The sequence below is a fragment of the Helianthus annuus genome, chromosome 14 (genome assembly GCF_002127325.2).
Source record: "Helianthus annuus cultivar XRQ/B chromosome 14, HanXRQr2.0-SUNRISE, whole genome shotgun sequence".
NCBI classification, from domain to species: Eukaryota; Viridiplantae; Streptophyta; class Magnoliopsida; order Asterales; family Asteraceae; genus Helianthus; species Helianthus annuus.
The window spans coordinates 66,461,668-66,485,711 of NC_035446.2; the positions used below are offsets into that span (position 1 = coordinate 66,461,668).

The 24,044-nt window shown below is 39.8% G+C and overlaps 1 protein-coding gene across 1 annotated transcript; it reads left to right on the forward strand.

Moving 5' to 3' along the window:
• The first annotated feature begins 1,379 nt into the window (after window positions 1-1,379).
• On the forward strand, window positions 1,380-13,632 carry LOC110907027. Its single transcript, XM_022152062.1, has 3 exons — window positions 1,380-1,590; window positions 2,021-2,216; window positions 12,744-13,632. The coding sequence occupies exons 1-3, from the start codon at window positions 1,380-1,382 to the stop codon at window positions 13,630-13,632; spliced, it is 1,296 nt and encodes a 431-aa protein (XP_022007754.1).
• The last annotated feature ends 10,412 nt before the right edge of the window (window positions 13,633-24,044 follow it).

Here is a 24,044-nt window from a genome sequence, read left to right on the forward strand (position 1 = left end):
AAGCTAAGAAATTCAAAATAATCACAACTTTTTAAGTGAGTTCGTACGAAGCTTGATGCGTGGCTTCGTATGAAGCTTGACGCGTGGCTTCGTATGAAGCTTGACGCATGGCTTCGTACGAGCTTGACGCGTGGCTTCGTATGAAGCTACGCTGTGAAGAACAAGGTTACGTTTTTCATAGTTTTTCACTGATTTGATCACGAATTTGCTTGGATTTTGATCAGAAATTTTGTAGGATTGTTCAAAAATGTTTTTCACACAACATACTCAAAAATCAGCCGAATTTAACTGTTAAAACTGTGTAGATCTGAGATTTAAGTTTCAAAAAAAATGTAGAAGAAGTGTAGAAGAAGATATGAGTAGAAAATGATGATTTTGGCTCTGAATCTGATGTAGAAACTTGAATCTTCGTGTCTCTAATCCGTGCAAACAGTCCCCGGCTCTGATACCACTTGTGAATTCGAACCCGGATCGAATCTTCAACCGTTGAATGCATACGAACACGTTATATGTGCGGAATCCAATCACGTGTGTGGATGAGAACACAAAGATGTAATATTAACTTGTTTTCAATTGCTGATTTGACAGTACAGAACCACGAAAAAAATGATACAAATGACCAAGACCTAAGCTCCTATATATAGACATATAGCTTCGTACGAAGCTGTTGATTGGTCCCTTCGTACGAAGCTGCTAGCTTCGTACGATGCCACTTCAGCTTCATATCAACCCCTTTTCAATTCATCACCAGTCTTGTCTCATTTGTTCAAGCTACAATATGTGATTGACGCAAGCGATAGACATATGCACTCACACTCCGAGTCTTACCCTGAGGTGATGTCTGATGACGACGACTTAGATGATTTCCAGCCTTTTGCCTTACCTGATTTTGGAGACGATATACCTTTCGTAGACGATGTTCTGGCCCTACCTCTACCCATTCACGACCTGCTCATTATTGGGCACCCCGGTGGCGAGCATGTGGTCGAGCCTATTCCTATCCATGCCATTCCACTTGCTAACATCCTCGCTGAGGATTGGCCATTCATCGTTGACCTAGAGGACGACGACGCTGAGATCCCGATGATTCAGGTGGACCAAACCGACGAGGACCTTGGCGACAGAGAGGTTTTCGATATTGCTACTCTGGAGGTTGATCTATCTATTGTGCCGGATGTCGATATCCCTTCTGATTCCGACCTTAAGGAGTTAGTTACTTCAACTGCACTTTAGACCGCTGGCCTAGAGACATATCCTGCTGATAATGTCTCCTCTACAGTCCCAGCTACTCCTACGCCTACTCCTACCCCTACACCCACTCACACCTCATATCCCCCTCATACCACCCTAATCACTATTGTATTATCATTTGGAAGAATATGGCACTAGAAGGATGGATGATTCACACACGAGGGGAAAATCCACCCCCACCGATGCCAAGGACTGCTGAAGAGTGTAATTCTCTTCTGGAAGAACGGATTTCTGAAGCCATCGTCCACTACGAGGTGAACCATGCTGAACACAGTGGTGCTACAGGAGGTACTGGTCGAAATGGTCATGGTGATTCGTCTGGAGGAAACCTTAACCAAGGTAACATCGAGTTGATTTGCTACAATTTAGTGAGACTTATGAACGATCATTGTTTCGTTATTTGCTCATTCATGAGTCGGTTGTATAAATTCAAGGTTGCACCTATAAGCAGTTTCTGGACTGCAAGCCACTGAATTATGGCGGCAGTGGAGTGCAGTGGCTTTCATGCGCTGGACAGAGAAAACTGATTCCACAATCCGAATGAGCAAGTGTACCGCGGATCAACAAGTTACTTTCGTCACTGCGTTGTTTATGGATGAAGTGACTTGGTGAAACTTGCAAGTTCAAACTTTCGGTGATGACGCGGATTATGGTATGTCTTGGGATGACTTGATGGAACGAATGAGGGAGAAATACTGTTCACATGCTGAATTTCAGAAGTTGGAGACCGAATTCTGAAACTTGGCTATGGTTGGTGCAAATATTGTAGGGTACACTCAAAGGTTCCATGATCTCTCGAGAGTGATCCCCTATCTTATGACTCCTGAATTTAAGCGCATCGAGCGCTACATTTGGGGATTGGCTCCAGAGATTCGTAGCATGGTGACTGTAGCAAACCCTACCACCATTACTCAGGTTGTAACTCTGGCTGTCAGCCTTACTGAAAATGCTGTTAGGATGAACAAGTTATCGCTGAAGATAACTGATAAACAGAAAACGCATGCTGAATCGTCCGGGGATAAGAAAAGGAACACTTGAGCCTTAATAAAGCACCCGCAACAACAACAAGAGCTCCAATAACAACAAGAAACGTGACTCAAATCCGCCCCAAGAGGGGAAGACGTTTGCTGCTGCAAACGAAACTGGAGTTAAGAAGTATATGGGCAACCTACCCAAGTGTGATAAGTGCAAGTGTTGGACCGTTCTAAGACCCGAAAAATCAGTCGAAGTAGTTCATCTTCATGTATGTAGGCGGAATCAACATATATGAAGTTACAACAGCTTATCCTTTCAATTCCTTATCTTTCTATTGCTTTCTGATGAAATTTTAGCAGAGTTTTAGCACCGTAGCACACACATACACTGTTACATCAAATGAACCGCTCCTACCTATATATAGAGAACCAGGGTCGCTTATGTGACAGGCCATATAAGCGATCCAGACCCTTTGTCACATAAGCGATCCATATAAGTGACACATAAGCGGTCCAAGACAATACAATACCTAATAAGCGATCCTAAGTCTATTTAATACAAAATTTACACTTTGACCCTCTATAGACCAGTCTTGACTTCAGACTTTTTGTAGACGCAGTCAACAGACATTCCGTGCATCAACAGACTCCCCCTTGGATGTTGACGTAGTCTTTTAGCATCTTCAGATCCGTAGTCTTTAGTCTTTGTCTTTTCACAAACTCTGTCTATCTTCACCAGCATTCTTCACAGGTTTCAGCATCACCTTGCTTTAACTTTAACTTCCCAATAGCTGTTAATCCAGACTCCCCCTCTCACTGACTCCCCCTCTCATTATGCTGGAATCTTGAGATATCTGGTTCAAGCTTTTGCAGTTTGCCTCCGTTGGGAAATATCATCCAAACCTGTTACTCAACCAATAACATTACAATCTATCTTTTCAAATAATAACCACTAATTCAATCAGCTTTAGAAATCCACTCAAGTTTTCAAGTTCAATTTAATGACCCTGAATACTTGATTAATCTACCAAGTTCAATTTAATGACCCTGGTTGACCTGTTGACGAATCACACTGATTTAGTAAAATAATTTTTCAATTTTCTTTCTGAAAAATAACAAGTATCAACTTAATGAACTTGTTTGTGACTTTGAAAACAAATATTTTTCAACAATGTAAGCTCTCCTCGATCTTCAGCTCAGAATCTCCTGCATCTGCTTCATCTTTCTAGAATTCGACAATATACTTTTCACTCTGGTTTGTCAAAAATAAAGCAGAAATAAAATCTTTTTGGATTTTAAAATGATCTAAACTAAGAAATGTTTTTGGTGAGCGTGTCAGGGAATCATATCAGCTTTTTAGACATATTACAAGTACCGTTAAGCTACATTACATACTTAGAATTAAACAATTCACCTCGATTGTCGATATACTGATCCATCTTAAATTCTCATACAAACTTCAATCTATTCAGGATACTGTTTAAGTGTTTTAAGAACATAGCTCAATTCATGTGTCCCACCTCTTGAATATACTCCTGTATCCAGAATCCCAATATTCAGTCTTACAGGCAAGAATACTACAATAATGTCTGTACATAAATTAGGGTATGCGAGAACTGAGGGATCTCAGGTCAGAACTTCCGTTCAGTAGAGAGATATCAGCTTCGACTTTGCAGTGTGTTCCCTTTAGAGAATCTTTTCAGCTACAACAACTGATTATCAATTTTATTATCTAATCAGCTGAGGGCTTTATGCTATATTTCAAGCATTTTGGATAAAGTATTAGCCAAGGACTAGGTCAGAACTACCGTTCAGCAGAAGTCCCGGAATAATACCCCAGACATCATAGAGTATAACCACCTAGTATATCAGAATACGAGACTTTTCAAACGAGATTTCAGGGGTTACCTATATATCCAAGTAGTGTTCCCCACGAATTTCACTAGTTTGAAATTTTTAGGTTTATATCCCGAATAAATCTACTAAATGTACAAAAACCTATCGACACATCGTTAGTGAGACTGTTTAACTCATTTTGTCTTTCCAAATCTTTAGCATACTGTAATTGTCTAGCTGATGTACTATCATTTTCCCTATATACACAAGCTCTTTTCAATTTTATCATGTTTTTGGATTTTAGCATTTTTTACTGTTTTTGTATTTTTCTCAAAATAAACTATGTTCAACTAACTATCTCCCCCTAAATACCAAAACACGTAAAAAATCGACAAACCATCGCAGATTGTTTCTCATCTTCATCCGCAACAGTACTCTCATCAACGCTCACAACTCCATCCGACACCGAAAGCAATTTCATACCATTAAGTTTTAACAAATATTGAAACCTATTTTTATCAAAAGCTTTGGTATGCAAATCAGCTATTTGTTTGTCAGTGTGGATTTTCTCAATTCGTATCAACTTTTTCTCGAAGCAATCACGAATAAAGTGATGACGAATCTCGATATATTTAGTTTTAGCGTGATGTACTGGATTTTTAGTAATATTAATTGCGGCCTCATTATCAACAAACAGAGGTGTGTTAAGAAACTGCAAACCGTAGTCGCGCATCTGTTACTGTATCCACAGGATCTGAGAGCAGCAACTGCTAGCAGAAACATACTCTGCTTCACATGTAGATAGCGCCACAGATGTTTGTTTCTTACACTGCCAAGTAACCAATCTCGGACCAAAGAACTGGCATCCTGCAGTTGTTGATTTCGCGTTGATTTTGCAGCATCCGAAATCTGAATCGGAAAACCCTTCGAGTGTAAAATCGCCTCTGCGAGGATACCACAACCCCAATGTGGGTGTGCCTTTCAAGTAACGTAAAATCCTCTTCACAATAATCATGTGCGATTCTCTTGGGTTAGACTGAAATCTTGCTGCGAGGCACGTTGGGTACATGATGTCAGGACGTAAAGCAGTTAGGTACATCAAAGAACCTATCATGGATCGATAAAGTGTCTCATCAACCCGGTCTCCGGTGAGATCTGGGTGAATCCCATGATTAGTCGCAAGTGGGGTAGCAGCTGGAGTAGAACTTGACATTCCAAATTTCTCCAGAATATCATGCACGTACTTCGTTTGATGAATGAAAATTCCTTCAGGAAGTTGTTCAACTTGTTGACCCAAAAATTATATCATCTACATAAATTTGTACTATCAGAAGATGACCATCAACGACTTTAGTGAAGAGAGTGGCATCCACTTTTCCGCGTATGAACTGGTTAGCGAGTAGGTGTTGAGACAAAGTCTCGTACCAGGCTCTCGGCGCCTGATGTAGACCATACAACGCTTTGTCCAGCAAATAAACTTTGTTCTTGTGGATTGGGTCAGTAAAGCCCGGCGGCTGACCAACATAAACCTCCTCTTTGACCTTCCCATAAAGAAACGCTGATTCAACATCTAACTGAAATACTTTGAAATTCTTCCAAGACGCAAATGCTAGGAAAATTTTGATAGCCTCTAGTCGTGCGACAGGAGCATAGACTTCGGTAAAATCAATCCCCTCCTGTTGACTAAAGCCCTGAACAACGAGTCGAGCTTTGTTTCTTACAACCACTCCTCTATCGTCCCTCTTACATTTGAAAACCCATTTTGTATTGATTTTTCTTTGACCATCCGGTAAATCAACCAACTTCCACACACCTAATTTCTCAAACTGACTTAATTCTTCTTGCATCGCTATGACCCAAGAGTCTTCAGTAAGCGCCTCTTTGTAAGTTCTCGGTTCGACCTGCGAGATAAAACAACTTAATGAAAATTCAGTTTGTAAAGATGCTACTGTAGAATAAAAACATGTTAAGCCCTAGTCAATTTGACGTCTCGTGCGAACGCCCGATTGCAATTCTCCTATTATCAACTCCTCTGGATGATAAGAAAGAGTTCGCGGCATCACTTCGCTTAGAACTTCTACATTTCCCTCCAGATTAGTAACATTCTGCTCTGCATCTTGTTCACCAACTTGGTTTGTTTGACTTGACAACTGGATCTGCTCCCCCTCAAGATCTGAATCACCATGGTAAAAAACTGGCATATTTTCAGCTTCTTGATCATCATTCACCTCCGACTGATTACCAGGAGCAACTTCATCATCATGTTCACCAGCGTTACTAGGACCTGCTTCATCATCATTTGAAGTCTCCCGAAGTCTTCTAGAATACTCTGCTGGAAACCTGAGCGACGATTCATACTCTCGTAAAATATCCAGCTCATCAAAGAAATCTTCCTCTTCCTCTGATTCTTCTCTCATGTCAAACGATTCCCAAAGTTTGTCATAATGATAACGCCATGAATCACCAAGATTCTGTGGCGGCATAGTATAACCCTGACATTCAACATTCGCTGCTTCAATAATACGCTTTTCACTTGGAACAAAGACACGCCGTGTAGGACCTGAATATCCAACAAATATTCCTTCAAAGTTCTTTGACCCAAACTTGCCTTTAGGCTCTATCACTGTACAGGGTGACCCAAACGGTTCTAGATACTTCAAATTCGGCTTGCGTTTATTGATTAGCTCAAAACACGTCTTGTTGAGCTTCTTCACAGTAAGAACTCTATTGAGAGTATAGCATGCAGCAGAAACAGCTTCAGCCCAGAAATTAATTGGTAACTTGGAATCTGCAAGCATCGTTCTGGCTGTCTCGATTAGCGTCCGGTTCTTGCGTTCTGCAACTCCATTTTGCTGAGGAGTGTATGGAGCACTAAACTCATGCAGTATACCTCTTTCATCACAGTATTCCTCTATCTTACTGTTTTTAAACTCAGTACCATTATCACTTCGAATTCTACAGATCGGTCTCTGCTACAGATTCTCAATTTTCTTAAACAATACTATCAAACTATCAAAGGTTTCGTCTTTTGTTTTCAAAAACATGACCCACGAAAATCTGGAGTAGTCATCAGTCACGACCAAACAATAGGAATCTCCTGTTATACTTTTGACGTTCACTGGACCAAATAAATCCATATGAAGTCTTTCCAAAGGTCTTGAAACTGAATTGACTTGTTTTGTAGGGTGTGACTTCTTCTTCTGTTTGCCTTTGACACAGCTTATGCACTCCCCATCCAGATGAAAACCTTTAATATTCACTCCAGTAACCAAGTCGTTATGCACTAAGTGATTCATTTTCCTTAGGTGAATATGCCCCATCTTTCGGTGCCATAACCTTGACTCTTTCTCCATTGCTCTGGACACAAAACAATGAGCCTGACCCGTGGTTGTAGTAGCAACGCTCATGTCCAACACGTACAGATCATTGACTCTTGGTGCCCTCATGATGATCCACTCTTCAGGTATCACAAATCCCGGTTTCAAGATCAAACATTCTTTGTCGGTGAAATGAGTAGTATACATCCTGTCACAGATCTGGGAGATACTCAGCAGGTTGTTCTCCAACTCAGCGATGTAGTTAACTCTCTAAAACGTTATAACGCCATTTGACAGCGTTCCTTCACCTATGATCCTGCCTCCTTGATTACCCGCAAAACCCACATAACCACCATTAATGTTATTCACATCATACAGCAACGCGGTCTTCCCTGTCATATGCCTTGACGCTCCACTATCCATTATCCACCTGGATACAAGTTTTGGAAGATCCTGCACATAACAAATCATCATTTAAACAACTTCAAGAAAGATGCCGATTCATGCTTCGCGAACCAGGAAGCTCCGGCAATTAAAACTGTTTAGTCAAACATGGTGTCCACCGAGGCCTCATCAGCCTTAGGTGTAACCGTGAATTTAGCAATTTGAATTTTGAAATTCTTAGACTTAAGAAGTGGAAAAATTTGCATCATATTCAACAATAATTGGCTCTTCAGCCTTTTTCACTTCAGAATTTGAAACTTTCTTCTCAACCTTTGATTCAATTTTTGGTTTCCACACCTGTTGAGTTTCTGCAACCCTTTTATAAAATTTATCATTTTGAGTTACCAATTTCTTTACGGGTTCAGTTTTTGCTTTTACGTTGTTGTTTTTAACGTTTTTCTTCTCAATCACTTTCTTCTCAACATACATCGGTGCTTTACCCTTCACATCAACCTTCTTTTGTTGAACCTTCAAAGCTTCAGTCTTAGGCTTCACATATGTACACTTTCGTGCAATATGACCAACCTGTTCACATCTAAAACAAGTACGAGTATCAGCTACCCGACTCGTGCCTTCAGACTGAGCCTGTGAAGCTCTTTTCTCAAAAAATTCTCTGTTTGATTTTGAAAAAATTACTTTTTCTTCATCAGCAAGTGAATTTGAACTGTTCACAAACTTTTTCTTTTTGACAAACCTCTTGTTTGGAACATTTCTTTTCCGAAATGGTTTACCCCCCTGATAACCACCTGACCAGTTGTTTCTATTGTTATTGTAAAACCGTGGTGGATAAACAGTTTTCTTGTTGTAAACCCTCTCTTTCTTTCGACTCAGATTGTTCACTGCTGACAGCTCGACTTCAACAAGTTTGAAAACATTTGTCAATTTGTTCAATTTAACATTCTCTAATGGAAACTCAGAATCCGAAAACAACTTATCCGATCCCGACATCTTGTACATGACAAAATCAGATTCATCAATTGTTTCTGGACTTTTGCTTAGGAATGTATTTATCTAGAAAACACCCATCCTCCTCAGAAGTGTCACAATCCGGTTTAAGCACTTTGTCTACCACACTTTTCACCACATCACTTTGGACACCCTCGTCATTGGAAGACGTGAACGTGACATCAATGTTTTCAGGAAGTGTAACATCACTTTCTTCCTCAAGTTCAACCAACCCAGATTCCTTTTTAGTGTAATTGTGCAAAATCGGCGGTGGAACTTTGTGAAACCCTACACCGGTACCATCTGAAAACACATCCTCTCCAGCTTTGTTTTTTCCTATAGGTTTAGGAACAATATTCTGCAATACAAAGCTTGCAGAGTTATAACTGCTAAGTTTCAACTTAATTCGCTCATTCTCTATTTCAGCTTCTTGAACTTTAAGTTTCAATTTAGCGATCTCATCCAGTTGTTTATTAATTAATTCTTCTTTTATTCTCACCACGGCTCGCAAATGTTCAATTTCTTTAAACGTTTTACCATTTCGTTCATCACTTTCTTTAACTGTGGTTTTGAGCTTTTCAAATTTTTCCGAAATTTTACGGTTTTAAAGAATTAATTTTTCATGTTCAGTTTTAACCTTTTCATGATCAATTTTATCTTTTTCCATTTGAGAAGTTAACTCTTTGATTCGTTCAGTTGAAGCTCTCACAGTTTTGTCACGACCGAGTATTTGATCCTCAACACTACTGACCTTGGCTGTCAGATTTTTAATTTTCTCATTGTTGAGGTACGTGACAGTACTACAGAAGTTGCATTCTTTTGTGCAATTTTTGCAGTCAATGTTTCCATCAATCTTCTTACCTGACGCATTAGCTGACACATTTTGACTGACCTGATCCTTAGACTCAGAAACAGAATTAGGATCTACCTCAAGTGCTTTTGCAGCTAGCACTTTGTCAGCCATCTTTCCCAGATTTTCAGCTGTCAACTCTTGCGTATCATCGATCAAGCCCGTATCAATCTTTTTCACTTCATCAATCTCTTCTTTTTCTTTCTTTTCTTTCTCCTCTTTCTCTTTCTCTTTTTCTTCTTCAATCATCTTTGACGTTGGTGTTCCCCACCACTTGTGCTGCCAATATTCATCTTCTTCTTTATACTCCTTGATGATGGCCTCAATATCAAGCGTTTTGTCATCAATTGCAATGTTGCCATACTTATCAAGATAGCACTCTATGTCTGGATCCCATCTATTCGCTCTTTTTGCCTCTAGATATACACCAGACAGTCTGATAATCTTGTTTTCAGCAACCATCTTCCAGTATCTATACTTCTGTTCGTCTGTTCGATTATCTTTCCACGGAATAGGCTCATTCTTTCTCCATGAAAGCATAACCAATAGCATCTTCTTCCGGCAACACCTCTTTGCTCCAATCGTAACCCTCATCATCATAAATCACAGCTAACGCCCTCGATTTATCTCTGTTCTCTTCCTGCTGCTTCTATCTGGGCGGCTCGGATTTATTCTGATGGTAGATTGCCTTCTTGTAATAGTCATCTCGAAATGGATTCTCTGACTCATCAGTATATGCATTCCTGCACTCCCTCTTGAAATGACCCTTCTTCTTACACTTAAAGCATGTCACCTTCGATTTATCAAACCCCAACTTTGTAGACGGACCACCGATCGTTTTTCTCCCAGTAATCTCCATGAAACGCTGAGCACGTCGAACAACACTTGCCATCGCCCAACGGATGTCGATCAGCTCCATTTCTTCAGGGTCTATCTGATCGTAATCTTCTTTCGTCAGATTTGTGTTCCCGATCTTTCCGGCTACCAAACCTTCATAGGACTCCAACAGAGATGCCAGAAAAACCATTTGTTGCTTGGCCGACTCTTCATCAAAATTTTGTGCGTTCTTCAGATCTATAGCAATGTTGCACGAAAACTTCGCATCAGAACGATTTGCAGAAGACGTAGATCCACTATGATAACCACTGTGGCTTCCGCTGCTTGAACTGCTTTGACCTTCTTTGCTTGCTGGAGAGACATTCTCAGCAGAAAATGCAGTTTTCGGAGAAGTAGCTTTCGACATCAAGCTTTTCGGATAATAAAGATCCAAGTTTTGCTGATAGGATGAGTGATTGATTTTGTAAGTTTTCTTCAAATCAAGCTCATGACTTTCAAGTTTCTCAATCACCAAATCTGGAGTCAAATCTTTAGGAGCAATAGTGTTCTTCAACATAAGCGCATAATATCTCCAATCAACCTCATCTGGTAATGAATCGAACAGTTTGTCAACTAGTTCTTCATCAGAAAAATTGATTTTATGTCTTACTAATTCCAGCTTCAGACGACCGAACCTTTCTATCATTTTACAAACCGATTCATTTTTTAGACATCCAAAAAGATCAAATTCTTTTCTAAGAAGCTTTCGTTTGTTTTTCACAATTTCCTCGCTTCCTATACATTTTGCTTTAAGTTTATTCCACAAATCTTTTGCATTTGAGTAATCGATCAAAGAAATGATGTCTTCTCGGACAGATTGGAATAGCAATGCTACACACTTTTGTTCTGCCACAAAAGATTCAATTTCGTCGGCTGAAGATAAAGTTTCTCCATTTTTATCTCCATGATCATATCCATTTTTCAAACTCTTCTAACTTGCATACGCGAAAGCCATCAACCAATCCTCAAATTTTCTCGACCAACGACTATATTCATCGATTGCCATAAGCTTTGGGGGTTTGTTGAATGTACCGAATGCACTCTCAGACTCCCAAGCTTCCTTCTTTTTCTCCTTTGATTGATTCTCATTCGTATTGTTCGATGTCGTATCGTTGTTTCCCGAACTACCTGTGAATGCGTACATATCGCTAAATGGATTCAAGAACATATCATCCATCATGAACGTACCTGCAAAATCAGACAACACTTAGAAAAATTTTTGATTTTGAAAACCAACAGAACCACAAAAGCGAGCCTATCTGTGCAACTGACAGAAAAGCGAATCAGGTTAAGTTCAAATAAGCGAACCCAACTATAACCTCTCGAGCGGTTCACAAATGTTAGAAAAGCGAGCCTACTATGTTCGTTCGAGCGGACCAGAATGTGTCCGTTCGAGCGGTTCAGCAATGTCAAATGAGCGATCGAGATCGTTCGAGCGGTCCAGACTATGATCGTTCGAGCGGTCTAAGTAACGTCCGTTCGAGCGATCCAAACTGAATATTGTCTGAAAAAGCGATCCAAATTGGTTTCTATGAGCGATCCAAAGGTTAAATTTCGAGCGATCCAAGAAACGTCCGGATAAGCGGTCCTAATATCCGAAAAGGCGATCCATTGTTTTTAGCCTGTTTTTACCAATTTTAGTCCGTATTTTCACCTGATTCTTTCTAGGGTTTGTTAATAGTGAGTTTTACACGTTATACTCGAATTTCAGACAATTTTGACCGTTGAAACCACTAGAAACTGAAAAAGTATGAGAGAAAGTGAGTAGAAAAGAGAAATTTCTGCAGATCTATGCTGTCGTAGTATGAACTCCTCGTCCTGAGCTCTGATACCACTTGTTGGACCGTTCTAAGACCCGAAAAGTCAGTCGAAGTAGTTCATCTTCATGTATGAAGGCGGAATCAACATATATGAAGTTACAACAGCTTATCCTTTCAATTCCTTATCTTTCTATTGCTTTCTGATGAAATTTTAGCAGAGTTTCAGCACCGTAGCACACACATACACTGTTACATCAAATGAACCGCTCCTACCTATATATAGAGAACCAGGGTCGCTTATGTGACAGGCCATATAAGCGATCCAGACCCTTTGTCACATAAGCGATCCATATAAGTGACACATAAGCGGTCCAAGACAATACAATACCTAATAAGCGATCCTAAGTCTATTTAATACAAAATTTACACTTTGACCCTCTATAGACCAGTCTTGACTTCAGACTTTTTGTAGACATCCATGCATCAACAGCAAGTATCAACATCTGGGTGCTTGCCATGGGCCAAAGTGTGAAAAATTTGGTAAACTGGGTCATCATACAGAAGATTGTTGGGGAAAAGGAAACGGAGGTGGGAATGGTAATGGTAATGGGAATCGCAATGGTAACGATGCTAGTAATGGAAATGGGAATGGAAACGGGAATGGTAACACTACTAGTAATAGGAACGGGAATGGGAATGGACGAAAACAAGGATGTTTTGGATGTGGTAGTAAGGAGCACTACAAGAAAGATTTCCCGAAGGAGAGCAACACTCAAGGCCGAGCATTTGTCATTGGAGCAAGGAACGCCCGCGAAGACCCTAACGTGGTCACTAGTACGTTTCTCGTTAAGAATCACTATGCATCCATACTATATGACACTGGTGCCGATTTTAGTTTCATTTCTGTGGAATTTAAACATATGCTTGTGGTTGAATCTAGTAGATTAGATATTCCTTATTCCATAGAATTAGCCGATGGTAAACTTGTCGAATCGGGGGAAGTTGTTAAAGGATGTTTGTTGGAACTTGGAGAACGAAGGTTTAGCAATGATCTTTTACCTGTCCAACTGGGTAGTTTTGATGTTGTAGTCGGCATGGATTTGCTATCCAAGAGTAGAGCCGAAGTCGTTTGTCATGAGAAGATCATTCGCATCCCTCTTGCGAATGATGAAACACTCATAGTGCACAGAGAGAAACGAGACACACCCATGCAGATCATCAACTGTATGAAGGCACATAAATGCTTGAGAAAAGGATTTGTTGCCTTTTTGGCGCATGTAGTAGATAAGAAGGTTGGGGAACCAAAGCTTGAAGACGTCCCAGTAGTGAAGGATTTCCCTGAAGTCTTCCCTGAAGACTTGCCGGGATTACCTCCGTAGAGACAAGTCGAATTCCATACTGACTTGGTTCCAGGCGCCGCTCCTATAGCCAAGGCACTATATCGACTTGCGCCATCCGAAATGTAACAACCCGACTTTAAAGTTAAAGTACAAGTCAAAGTCAAAGGAAGATCAGATTGCTATTCAGATCTGTCATTTCTGGCTTAATTATTGCTTGTACTCTCAACTCGATAATCGTTGTATGTTAGTTACCGCTATTTTGTTTTACGATTTGTAATATGTGAAGTAACAATGCGATAAACGCTACTAAACGCTAATCTACTTAACGCTACCACATCGCTTTCGCATCGCAACACGAATCGCAGTTATTGGTACTGTTCTATGTGTGTGTGCTATTATGTGTTACTTGTGCATGTTTATATTTATTTCGAGATGTTATTTGCAAACGCAATAACAACTCTATCTCAGCGCAATCTCATAGCGAACTCGAAAATTAAGGTTTACTTTTATGCATTTTAGGAGTTATGTTATTTGTGTAACTACTGTGTAATACTATCGCATCGCTTACTCGCAAACTCGCTTAAACGCAACGCAACACTCAATGGAATTCGGAAACAAACTCGCACGCGTCATCCAATCGAAGGACCATTCGATCGAATGGTCATCCACCAAAGAGACGACTGATTCACGGGTTGAGCGTTAGAATCTATACTCGTTCGGGTTCTCTACTGATTCTCTAGTGGAGAACCGATCTGAGAACGGATCTCCACCAAAGAGACGACCGATTCACAGGTTGAATATGAAACTCCATCTAGAACAGCTAATTCTGATCGAACGGTGTGATTCCCATCCGATCGGATGAGTTGGACTTGATGAGATTTCCGTTGTTTAACACGTCGTCATAACGTCTCCGTCAAATCACCAACTTTACAAGTTAACTGATTTCACGATTTTTCAAACGAAACCGTCGCTCAAACGAATAGCCGTCCGATCAGACGACCATCGGATCGAACGACTATTCGACCAGGTGACTTGTGATTTTCAACACTTAAACTATTCTACAAAACTTCAAGGAATATCAGTTCCAAGCGAATAGCCATCCGACCGAACGGTCATTCGTCCGGATGACCATCAGACCGGATGACCTGACAACTAAAAACACTTTACATTTTTCAAAATGCTACAACGAAAACTTCAAAGTTCAAAGTTTTTCACAAACACCTTCATTCAATCAAACGACCCTCCGACCAAATGGTCATCCGTCCGGATGACCATCCGTCTGGACGGTCATCCGACCGGATCACCATTCGTCACCCAGCTCACTCGACGCACCGTTTTACGCACTGTTCAACACTTATACTGTCGTACTGTGATCAGGCTAATCTCTCAAGCGCTCCCTTCAATCCAAGCTTGTGTTTATTTATTAAACACGAACTGTGAGTATACTTGATCCCTTTTTCCTTAACGCACTTTTGGGTGTTACATACGTTACCTGAATCAAATCACTTCGATCACACAACGCAAACACTTTTTTTATACGCTAACCGCTCTCGCATGTTATACGTGTTATTCGATAAGTGCTTGTATGTTATGTTTACACAGTGATTGTTGTCTGACACCTTAGAAACGATAGTACTATAGTTTAGACTCAGCACCTGTCGTGGACAGGGGTTGTTAAGGGTATTTCATCACGTGTCATAGTGGTGATATGTGTTGCGCATTCTACAACTCGCAGTCACGTCTGTGCATATTTCATTGTCGATAACTTATATGCTTCACATTTCTACGTGTTACATGCTGGTTATCCATAAATCGCTTTCGCTACTATATGCTACTAAACTTGTATACTCACCTTTACACTATGTGTATTGACTTAATTATAACGTATGTGACAGGTGTTAGGATAATGTGTTTTGCTGAACTCTGTGGAATCAAGCTAGGGGAGTCTAGAAACAAACTAAATAATATTTGAGTTGTTGGAACAATCATTTGTCTTTGAGAACTATGTCTGTAATAACTGCTTTACTTTATATGTTCATGGTATGGGACGTGAATGCTAAATACATGGTAATTTAATAGTTGCTATGGATTCTCCTGGACAATCTGTTTCGCTCAGTGTCGCGCCCCGATGTTTCTGCCATCGGTTGGGGTGTGACACGAAATGCAAGATTATCCACGCAACTCCAGGAGCTGCTGGATAAGGGATTCATAAGGTCGAGCTTCTCGCCTTGGGGAGCTCCAGTGTTGTTCGTGAAGAAAAAGGATGAAACCTTACAAATGTGCATTGATTATAGAGAGGTGAATAAGCTCATTGTTAAGAATCGGTATCCACTACCGAGGATTGACGACTTATTCGACCAGTTGCAAGGATTGAGCTATTACTCCAAGACCGACCTTCGATCTAGATATCATCAGTTGAGGATTTAGGAGGAGTGCATACTAGGCACTACGAGTTTCTAGTTATGTCGTTTGGTTTGACGAACGCACCGGCAGTTTTTATGGATCTAATGAATCGCATATACAAACAATATTTCGATAAATTTGTGATAGTATTTATCGATGATATTTTGATCTACTCGTGAACGAAAGAAGAGCATGAGCAACATCTGAGAACCATTCTGCAACTACTAAAGAACGAGAAGCTTTACGCGAAGTTCTCAAAATGCAAATTTTGGATTCGCGAGGTACAGTTCCTTGGTCATGTTGTGAACGAGAATGGTATTCATGTAGACCCGTCAAAGTTCGAAGCAATCAAGAATTGGGAAGCGCCCAAAACTCCGACCGAAGTACGACAATTTCTGGCATTAGCGGGTTACTACCGAAGATTTATTGAGAATTTTTCCAAAATTGCTCAGCCGCTAACTTCCCTTACGCAGAAAGAAAAGAAATTTAACTGGGGAGACAAACAAAAGGAAGCATCCAAACTTCTCAAGGACAAACTATGTGATGCACCGATCTTATCGCTGCCCAAAGGTGCCAAGATTTTGTGGTGTACTGTGACGCATCGCGTCAAGGTTTGGGTTGCGTGCTTATGCAACGACAGAAGGTCATCGCTTATACATCGCGACAGTTGAAAGTTCATGAAAAGAATTATACCACCCACGACATGGAATTAGGTGCGGTGGTATTTGCTTTGAGGATTTGGCGGCACTATCTGTATGGTACTCGGTGTACTATCTTCACAGACCACAAGAGCTTGCAGCACATATTTAATCAGAAGGAATTAAATATGGATCAGCGACGATGGGTTGAGTTGCTGAATGATTATGATGATGAGATTAAGTACCACCCTGGAAAGGCGAATGTGGTAGCAGACGCCTTGAGTCAAAAGGAAAGGGTTAAAACTTTAAGGGTTCGAGCTTTGGAAATGACAATTCGGACGAATCTTACTACACGTATTCACGACGCCAAACAAGAAGCATTAAAGGAAGAGAACCTTAAAGCTGAACTTCTCCGGGGTATGGAGAAGCAGTTGGTGCCAAACAAGGAGGGAACCTTATACTTCATGGGACGCATCTGGGTTCCACTCTTTAGCGGTATTCAGGAAGTTATCTTTAAGGAAGCCACAAGTTAAGATACTCGATCCCCCCCAGGATCGGACAAAATGTATCAAGACTTGAGAGAATATTATTGGTGGCCGAATCTCAAGAATCATGCTGCTACTTATGTTGGAAAGTGCTTGGCCTGCGCTAAAGTTAAGGCAGAGTATCAGAAGCCATCCGGCCTGTTACGACAACTAGAGATAGCCGTATGGAAGTGGGAATAAATATTGATGGATTTTATAATGAAATTACCCAAGACCCCTAGAGGATACGATATGATATGGGTAATAGTTAATCGATTAACCAAGTTTGCGCATTTCTTGCCGATAAGGGAGAAGGATAGTACTGGAAAGCTTGCCAAATTGTTCCTAAAGGAAATTGTGGCACGTCATGGAGTGCCTACCTCAATTATTTCCGACAGAGATGGACGCTTTGTATCGAGGATCTGGCAATCTTTTCAGGAGGCCTTTGGATCTCAATTGGATCTAAGCACGGCCTTCCATCCGCAAACCGATGTAGGCGGCAACTGGGATACTCACCTACCCTTGGTGGAGTTTTCCTATAATAACAGCTATTATACAAGCATAAAGGCCGCTCCGTTTGAAGCTCTGTATGGTCGCAAATGTCGCTCACCTTTATGCTGGGCGGAAGCTGGAGATAGACAACTAATTGGTCCCGAACTAGTCCAAGAAACGACTGACAAATCTTTCATATCCGAGACCGTATCAAGGCAGCTCGTGATCGATAGAAGAGCTACGCCGATCGAAGATGGAAACCGCTATCTTTCGAGGTAGGAGACATGGTTCTGTTGAAGGTCTCGCCTTGGAAGGGTGTACCAAGGTTCTGGAAACGTAGAAAGTTGAATCCATGGTATATTGGTCCATTCAAGATTTTGAGAAAATTGGTACCGTGGTCTGCAAGTTGGAGTTACCGGAGGAACTAAATGGTGTGCATGATACGTTCCATGTGTCAAACCTCAAAAAGTGTCCAACCCAGGAAACCGTTATCATCCCTGCAGATGAAGTTCATATTGACAACAAGCTCCGATTCACAGAAGAACCTTTTGAGGTGATGGACTGGAAAGTCTAGAAAACGAGGACAAGTCATATAAAACTGGTTAAGGTACGTTGGAACTCTCGACATAGACCCGAGTATAATTGGGAACGCGAGGATCAGTTTAAAGACAAGTACCCCCACTTGTTCGAGGAAGCTCCTGCGAGAGATAACTCAGCATGAATTTCGGGACGAAATTCTTTTAACGGGGGAGACTGTGACAACTGGCACAAAATCGGTAATTTCCGTACTATTTTAATAATTTTTTATTTCCTACATTTATGTGTTTACACGTCAACATTACATGCTTACTTGTTATTCAATTGAATTCACGCATGTTTCAAATATTAACTGTCACATTATACTATACTTTAAGCGTTGAGTCGAGATGGTTAGTAAGCTCACCGGTTAGACAAGCTGCGTCAGCATGACTGTAGAATACAATTAGACAATAGATATAGGACTTAGATGTAGGTCCAACATCAAGAATACATTGATACCTAAGTAGGTGAACTAATGGTAACATAAACACTTTCCAGAAGCTAAAACACGCACTAAAAAGTACCCGAAAATCACTATAAATGCCGAATTCTGCAGAAATTCAGCAAAAAATAGCATTTTAACACCAAAATACTATGCATAATTAAGGTTTAAATGTCCAGAATAACTTGTAAAGTGTCGGGAATGAAAACTGTCACAAAAGGTACACCTTGTAAAATTCACAATTTAGCACTTTAACGAACCGATAACCGAACGATTAACCGGACACTACCCAAAACACCAAAAATAGACTAGAAGCATTGTTTTCATGATTTAAAGATAGTTATCGTGAAAAAACACCTTAACAATCATCAAAAAACATAAACATACTTAATTCAATACTTAATCTCTAATTTACATCTTCTACCCTTAACTTCCAAAAAGTTACATATAACCCCCCCCCCCCCCCGCCCTTGCTTCCAACCGGCCCCATAGGGACCCACAAACATCCCCCATTAAAATATTACCCTTGATGTCTAGATATGGAACATTAAGTCGAATGGTTAATGAATTGTTGGAAGTTTATAACAAAGACCACAATATCTATTCCTCATAACTTTCACTTTCAAAATTTTCACTCTTTTTCTCCTTCCTCTCTTCCTCACTCACGACCACAACCACTCCACTACCACCAACATTTTCTTGTCACTTTCAAGCAAATCTAAGGTGCTACAAAGGTGTAAGAAGATGATCTAAGGAAGCTAGAAGCAAAGGAAGTTGAAGGACCATCTTGTGGAGCTTTTATCCAACTATTTTCTTCATTCTTCACCTTATTCTTGTTCTTGCCACTTCCCTAGCCATTAGAGCTAGTATTAAGAATCATAATCTCTATTTTACTTCATGATAAGCTTATGTACAAGTTACACCTTCAAAGAACATAAACTTTAAAAGATGGTAACATGAAGATCTAACATAATCTATGTGAAAACAAGTTGTATTGAAGTTGTTTGATGTATGTTATGAAGTTGTGAATGTTGAATCTTGTGTTTTTAGTAAGATCCATCATGTGTAAGCTTGTTAGAAGCTAATATCTAACAAGTTTAAGCATGGATCTTGAAAGATCCATGATGAAACATGGTGATGAACTTAGAGATCTTCAAAATGAACATGAAAATGGTTGTATGAACGCACAATTTTTTATATAAGGTCAAAACCACAATTATAAATGCTAAAAATTTTGATCTTTCATACTTTAACATAATATTACCAAAAATACCCTTACGGTAACCTTGACATTTACAACCACCAAAACATTTTAGACTTCATTTGTCCAAACTAGTAAACCATAATCACTAAAACTAACTTACTTACAAAGGACATTAGGTGTGAAATATCACTTTACAAACCCAAAAGAGTTTTGACCCGTTTGACACCAACAAAACATAATCGGAAGCCCATAGTGGGCACGAGATGTAGTGTGTTCCTTCCAAGCTCGTCGTCATCAAATATGGGATTTACCTATCATACATAACACCAAAGTATTCATTAATTCATTTTACTAAACAAAATTCAAAGCTTTCATTTACTTATCATTATTCGACCCGTTAACAAAATTTATCATTTTGCCAACATCCTTGTTGTAGGCATTCTTTCCATACTAGCATAAATTTCTTTATACTCATTCATCCTTAACATTTCGAAAACGTTCAACATATAAACCTTTCGACCCATCCGTAATGGGTCAATACATACCATACATTTTTGACACACTTTCATCATTTCGACCCGTTATTAACAAGTCTTTACTTAAACCATTTCGACATCATACTTTCCAAACATTTTGACCCACTTAAAGCGGGTCATTACGCATTCATTACTATTTCATTTCCTATCCATCTTTCAATACTCAACATATCACAAATCTATCATGAACTACAATACAACATTACACTAGGATTTAAATACCAAAGTTAACATTTGTAAATCTACATGAAGGGTAAATAAAGTTCATATGAACTTACCGTGATCTTGCGTTCCTAACGCCTTTGATTGACTTGTTCCTTCTTCTTTCTTTGCTCCTACACGTCACAACTTCATACACTTAGCTTTCAAACAAATTTCATTACTTAGACATTCTTTGATATACATTGTGATGTTAATTACTCGCATACATTTTCGCCATCGTCATATTACATCAATTTAGCAAGTATTCATGTAAAATCACAATGGTATCCAATTAAGGCATTTCATCGAACACGTGGTGTGCGTACTATCTACAAAGCATAATGTACAAGTATCTTAAGCACATTTTCCATATTTCATCCATTGATTAGCATAACAATCCCCAACTTCATAATTTGCCAACCTAACTATGTACATTTAGTCCTACATCAAATACCCATCAAAATACCATCAACACATTTCTTCAAACATCAACATTATATTAATTTGCATATAAAACTTCACTAATCTTGATCATTCTATATCATAAAAGTGGGTTTTACCCCAAATCATCAATATAGACAAAATTAAACATATTACAACATCTACACATTCATATCAACTAACATTCATGTTAAATTTTACACTACATTCATGGATTACACATAACTCACTTAATCAAACAACACTAAAACATAAAATTTGACTTACTTGATGTTAGAAATACTTAAGTGATCATAATTCTTGGTTCATGCGTTCATTTAGCCCTCAAATCCCCTTTCAATCTGACTTATTTGTGTTGTTAAGGGTTTTGTTCTTCCCCTGCTTTCTTCTTGTTGCACACACACACACACATAAGTCTGATGTGTGTGTTTTGTTTTGTAAGTTTTAATTAAATTATCTTTCTAATTGACCAAGTTTGGCCCCTCAAATATTGAGCATTTTACTTTAAGGATAATTTTTGTTATCATGCATTCTTAACTTAACATTTTCATATTTGTACATATATTTACATTTTTGGGGTGTTACAAGTCTACCTCCCGTAAAGAAGGTTTCGTCCCTGAAACCTGAATACATACCAAATAATTCCGGGTAGTGCTCCTACATATCATCCTCCGCTTCCCATGTAAGATCCGATTCCTTTCGGTGTTGCCATTGGACCAACACTTGACGAATGGATTTGTTGCAGGGTTGCTTCACTTTGTAATCTTTTATTGCCACGAGTTTTTCAACATAATTTAACCTCTCGTCTACTTCGATGTAATCCAAAGGCATGTATGTCATTTCGTCTGCAAGACATTTCCTTAACTGGGACACATGAAAGGTGTTGTGAATTCCATCCAACGCGGGTGGTAATTCCAACTGGTATGCCACCGCCCCGATTCGAGCTAGTATTCTGAAGGGTCTGATGTATCGAGGGCCTAGTTTTCCACTCTTATGAAACTGAATTATTCCTTTCCATGGGGAGACTTTCAACAGCACATAGTCTCCCACTTGGAATTCGATTAGACGTCTTCAGCGATCCGCATTACATTTCTGTCTATCTTGTGGTGCCTTTATCCTTGATCTATCAATATCAATTTTTCATTCGTTTCGACTATCACATCCTTTGACGCGAGTTCGCCCTGACCCACTTCCCCCCAAAAAACTGGGGTTCTACATTTACTTCCATATAGCATTTCATAAGGGGCCATCTTTATACTGTTATGATAATATTATTATACGAAAATTCTAACAAAGGTAGATGATCATTCCAATTTCCTCCAAAATCCAAAACACACGCCCTTAACATGTCAACTAGTGTTTGGATGGTTCATTCTGATTGACCATCGGTTATGAGGATGGTAGGCAGTGCTTATATGAAACTGGGTCCCCAATTCTTCGTGAACTTTCTCCAATAACGAGAAGTGAACCGGGTATCCTGGTCGGATACTATAGACACCGGAACCCCATGTCGAGATATAATTTCATTCGTGTAAACTTCCGCCATTCTTTCCGAATTATAAGTTTCCTGAATGGGTAAGAAATATGCACTTTTGGTAAGGCGGTCCACGATTACCCAAATAGCATCATGCCCCCTCCTTTTCTTAGGAAGCTTAGTCACTAGATCCATCGTTAGCTGTTCCCACTTCCACACCAGTATTTCCAATGGTTGTAACTTTCCATACGGCTTTTGGTGTTCGGCCTTCACTTGAGTACATGTCAAGCACTTAGCAACATATTTGGCAATGTCTCTTTTCATCCCTGTCCACCAATAATTCATCTTCAAGTCTCGATACATCTTTGTAGCTCCCGGATGAACGGAATATCAAAACTTGTGAGCCTCATTCAAAAGCAAATCTTTCACATCACATTCCCGAGGTATCCAGATTCGGTCATACGTCATCTTCATACCATTCGCATTCTCTTCTAACTCGTGAACGAATCCTTTTATCCTTTGTTTCTTTGGGTCATCGGCATTTAAGAACATAAGTTGAGCTTCTCGTATCCCTTCAAGGAGTTTAGATGTGACTACCATCTTCGTCGATTTTACCTGAACTGGAGGTAGGTATTCCTTTCGAGTTAGAGCTTCTGCTACTACATTAGCCTTCCCGGGATGGTAGTGAATATCACAATCATAATCCTTGATAAGTTCTAACCATCTTCGTTGCCTCATATTAAGATCTTTTTGTTCGAAAAAATATTTGAAGCTCTAATGATCCGAGTAAATTGTGCATTTGTCCCCGTACAATTTACTCGGATCATGAGTTGGGTAGTTACTTTTGTGTTGCTTAAGTTGTCTCGAGGCATACGCCACAACCTTACCCCTTTACATCAATGCACACCCTAAGCCTTGACGGGAGGCATCGGTGTATACAATCAAATCTTCCGTTCCATCCGGTAATGTCAACACTGGAGAACTCGAAAGCTTTTCCTTCAAGGTTTGAAAGGTTTTCTCTTGATCCGTACCCCAAACGAACTTCTCTTCTTTCTTTGTAAGCTTGATAATGGGCAAGGCTATCTTGGAAAAATCCTGAATAAATCTTCTATAATAGTCGGCCAAGCCTAGGAAACTTCTTAGTTCACTTGGATTTTTAGAGGGAACCAGTTTCATTACCGCTTCTACTTTTGACGGATCTACTTGAACGCCTTCCCCATTAATCACATGACCGAGAAACTGCACCTCTCTAAGCCAAAATGCACATTTTGAGAACTTTGCATACAGTCTTTCCTTACAGAGCGTTTCTAATACTTCTCGTAAATGTGAAGCATGTTGGGCCTCGCTTCGGAAGTAAACCAAAATGTCATCTATGAACACGATCACAAACTTATCCAACATGGTTCGGCATACCCGATTCATCAAATCCATAAACACGGCCGGAGCATTAGTCAATCCAAAGGACATTATTAGGAACTCGTAATGACCATATCGACTTCGAAACGCCATTTTGGACA